The following is a 3,482-nucleotide window of genomic DNA, read 5'->3' on the forward strand; positions in this document are numbered from 1 at the left end:
CCCCCCCCCCTTTATTTATTTATTTTTTTACTTGAAAGGCTCTATGCACTGATTCCAAAACAGATTAGTTATTTATAATCAGACTGCCCATTCAGGATTTAGAGCTCATGAAAGGTTGAAAAATTAGGACTCAAGTCCTGCATTACTTGCACAAACCCCAAAAGAACTAAAAATGCGGAGCCCCACAGTCAYGGAGCGAGCCAGAATTTCTCAACAATTTTTCGAACCAAAGCAGACAACAAATTAGGTAAAACATTTAGATAGATTTCAAGGTGATATGGGGGGTCTAGGCATTTTAAACGAGTGACTGAAATTCACCTGGTAACAGCGACACTGTTAGGGCAGGACAATGTATTTATTGAAGTGCCTAACTCAGGATTGCGCTCCTCTGACACGAAACATGCCAGGTAAAGCCTCGTGATTCATTGAGCCTATGTGACAGAAGTATTATGAGACTGATTGGTGGACTCTCTGTTCCAGCTGGCTGTTAGATTGTTCATGATTTCAGTACGATGTAGTTTAATAATCAGCACCAGTTCAATTCATTACTCAYCATGCTTAGATTGTGTTTAAAAAAGAGGTTGTTATTCATTCTTTGTCATAATCAATGATCAGTGACAAAACTGCAAATGAGCAGTTTGGAGATTAAAGCTGAATAAAATATTTCTCCATCACTTTAATAAATGAATGAGCTTGGTCCTGTAGTGTGATAATGGGAACTGAGGCGTCAGTACTATAAGGTCTCTCCTATGATAAAGTTTACATTCAGTAACCATTAAAACACATTATCTTACAATTGATTGCAGAAACGTTCAATGCAAAACAGAGGAAAGGTGAACTTGGATGTCTCACAGCACTATCTTTATTTGGCTTTAAAGAAAACGCACTACTGTAAAATAAAGAAAAAAAAGTGGCCTGTAAATGTTTCTTAMCCATTTAAGAAGAAACATTGTTTCACTGCTGAGTACAAAGGTCAAAAGGAAGTTTGTATTTTTTTTGCATTTGGTACCACAGACGTTTTCCTGAAACTTCGATCTTCTTCCTTTAGATAAGACCCGTCTTGCACAACTTAAGGCAAGGCGAAGATCCACCGTTGGTGTCCGGGGCTCCCCAGAAACGAATTCCCTCATTCGTTTCATAGCGCAGCAGAGGAGGATGAAGACCCCACCTCAAACTCCAGAGGTATGATGATTCCCAGGTTTTGAATGCACCACACCGAATAATCATKAAATGTGAGGTGATGTTTAAATTTMWRTGGCTTCTAMACTTAACAAAAATATAAACGCCCCATGTCAAATACAAGAGTTTTATGAACATTTGTGTTACGCAACATATAGAGAAACTCAAAACATATTCTCARTAATTACTGATCTTCATATCAGCATTGATAACATCGTGRTATGGCCATTTGTAGTGGATTGACAGTCCTTTGAACATGATAGGGGTCAGGTTGAGGAATTTGATTTTTCAATATCTTGTGTGTCCACCAGCTGCGTCTCTCAGAGCAACACATCTTTTTCACATGGAGTTGATCAGATTGTCTATGGTGGCCTGTGGAATGTTACTCCATTCCTCCTGGAGTGCCATGCGAAGCTGACCCACATTGCCTGGAACTGGAACATGGTCCTGGACATGCCTATCCAGAACATCCAAAGATGYTCTRTTGGGGACATGTCTGGTGAATATGCAGGCCAGTCCAGAACTTCACTGTCCTCTGTTTGAAGGAATTCCTTGCAGCTGCTGCTCTGGTAGACATCCCTGCATCCAACATGCCAATGGCACGCTCCCGCATAACTTGCGACATCTGAGGCATTATGACTTGTGACAAAATTGACATTTTGAGGTGGCCTTTTATTSACCCCAGTCGAAGGATTATCCAGCTGTTGCTCATTTTGTCTGATCACCCACTGGACATGCCCCACCCATGCACGGAGTAAAAAAAAAACTACTCACTGAGTAATGCTCACTGACAGCAAGTTTTTTAAAAAAAATATACACAAATCAAGAGAAATATTACCTTTTTATGCAATAAAATGTCAGCAAATGCTCATTTACTGTTGTTAACTCACCATTAGGAATGCGTGATATAAACRATATACGGTAGTAGGGTTGGGCATAATCGTATCGTGTGTGATTAATCGTCAGAAAAACATTAATTGATTAATTTTTGGCACTTGACAATTAATACGATTAATGCCACCAGGTAGAATCCGCTCGCTGCTCCTCTCAGCTTCAAATATGACAAACTTTAAAAAAAGTTCTGTAACTTATTTATCCATCAACACAATTTAAAATATGATGTATAGTCTGAAGTCTGTAGTTTTCACACAATTTGGAACAGATTTTTATGAAGAGCAAATCTTTCCCACTAAATTGGTCATGTGACTATGAAATAAGGGTGTCCAGGGACTCCAGGAGATTAATCGTCAAATTAATCATTATCGGCCAAATACCACAATTAATCGTGATTTATTTTTTTGCCAATATTGCCCAACCCTATACAGTAGAAACGATATAAATTTGTCCTATGATAGAGATCTGTTGTCTACCGGCCAACCGCGCATTTGTTTTTGATGATGTAACCAGCTGGAGTCAAAACAGAGGAAGCGGGAAGCAACGTGACTGACAGCGCAAATGAAGAGGGGAAAAAACATAACTTATCGGACCACTGTTTACATGTTTACGTGACGGTGCGCCTGCAGTGGGAGGAGAGCGCGCAGCGGCACATGGTGACGCAGCGAGGCTGAGAGCTCAAATGAAGAGGGGGAGGGGGGACCATAACTAGGAATGCGCGATACAAACGTTATATGGTAGAAACAATATAAATTTGTCCTATGATAGAGATCTGTAGTCTACTGGCCAACCGAGCAATTGTTTTTGATGACTTAACCAGCTGGAGTCAAATCAGAGGAAGCAGCGTGGCTGAGAGCGCAAATGAGGAGGGTGGAAAAAAAACACCCGAACCGGACCTGGTTCGAGTGTGCGAAAATGAACACCGAACTGTTTACATATTTATGTGACGGCACGTCCTCCGGTCGGATGCCGGCCAACTGACTGACCACACTGCCTGCTGCAGGAGGAGCGCGCGCCGCGGCACATGACGCAGCGAGGTGACAGTCAGTGCAGGTGAAGTAGTGCTCCAGGACGCACAAAAGCTTGCTGAGTCTGAACCTCGTTTTTCCTGCGGTCATAGCGCGACGCCGCACGGCCGAATGCGGGTTCCAAAGCGCGACTATAAAACTCAGCCTTTAGTGTCACCTTGTACAGCGAGGAAGTGGTCAGACTGTCTTTCAAAAAAAAAAAAAGTAAAGCATAAACGGGATGATTGTCACCCCACTGGAGCGCGCACAGGTTAAACATGTGGAGTGCAGAAAAGGTAATTTGAAAATTGTGTAAAAAGGAATAAATTCAAGCAATTTGTTTGACCACCTTAAAATGAAGCTGGTGATTCCAAACACAACATCCAATGGATGCAGATATCT

The 3,482-nt window shown here is 41.6% G+C and overlaps 1 protein-coding gene across 2 annotated transcripts in view; it reads left to right on the forward strand.

The window, feature by feature from the left end:
- cdca2 (cell division cycle associated 2) overlaps window positions 1–3,482 on the forward strand; it is a gene marked incomplete at its 5' end in the record, with an annotated part of 32,128 nt that overhangs the window by 4,965 nt on the left and 23,681 nt on the right. For both annotated transcript variants that reach the window (XM_014018645.1, XM_014018646.1), the window contains 1 exon segment: window positions 1,049–1,182. In XM_014018645.1, coding sequence (XP_013874099.1) covers window positions 1,049–1,182 — 134 coding nt within the window.

The sequence above is a fragment of the Austrofundulus limnaeus genome, unplaced genomic scaffold (assembly GCF_001266775.1).
Source record: "Austrofundulus limnaeus strain Quisiro unplaced genomic scaffold, Austrofundulus_limnaeus-1.0 Scaffold198, whole genome shotgun sequence".
NCBI classification, from domain to species: domain Eukaryota; kingdom Metazoa; phylum Chordata; class Actinopteri; order Cyprinodontiformes; family Rivulidae; genus Austrofundulus; species Austrofundulus limnaeus.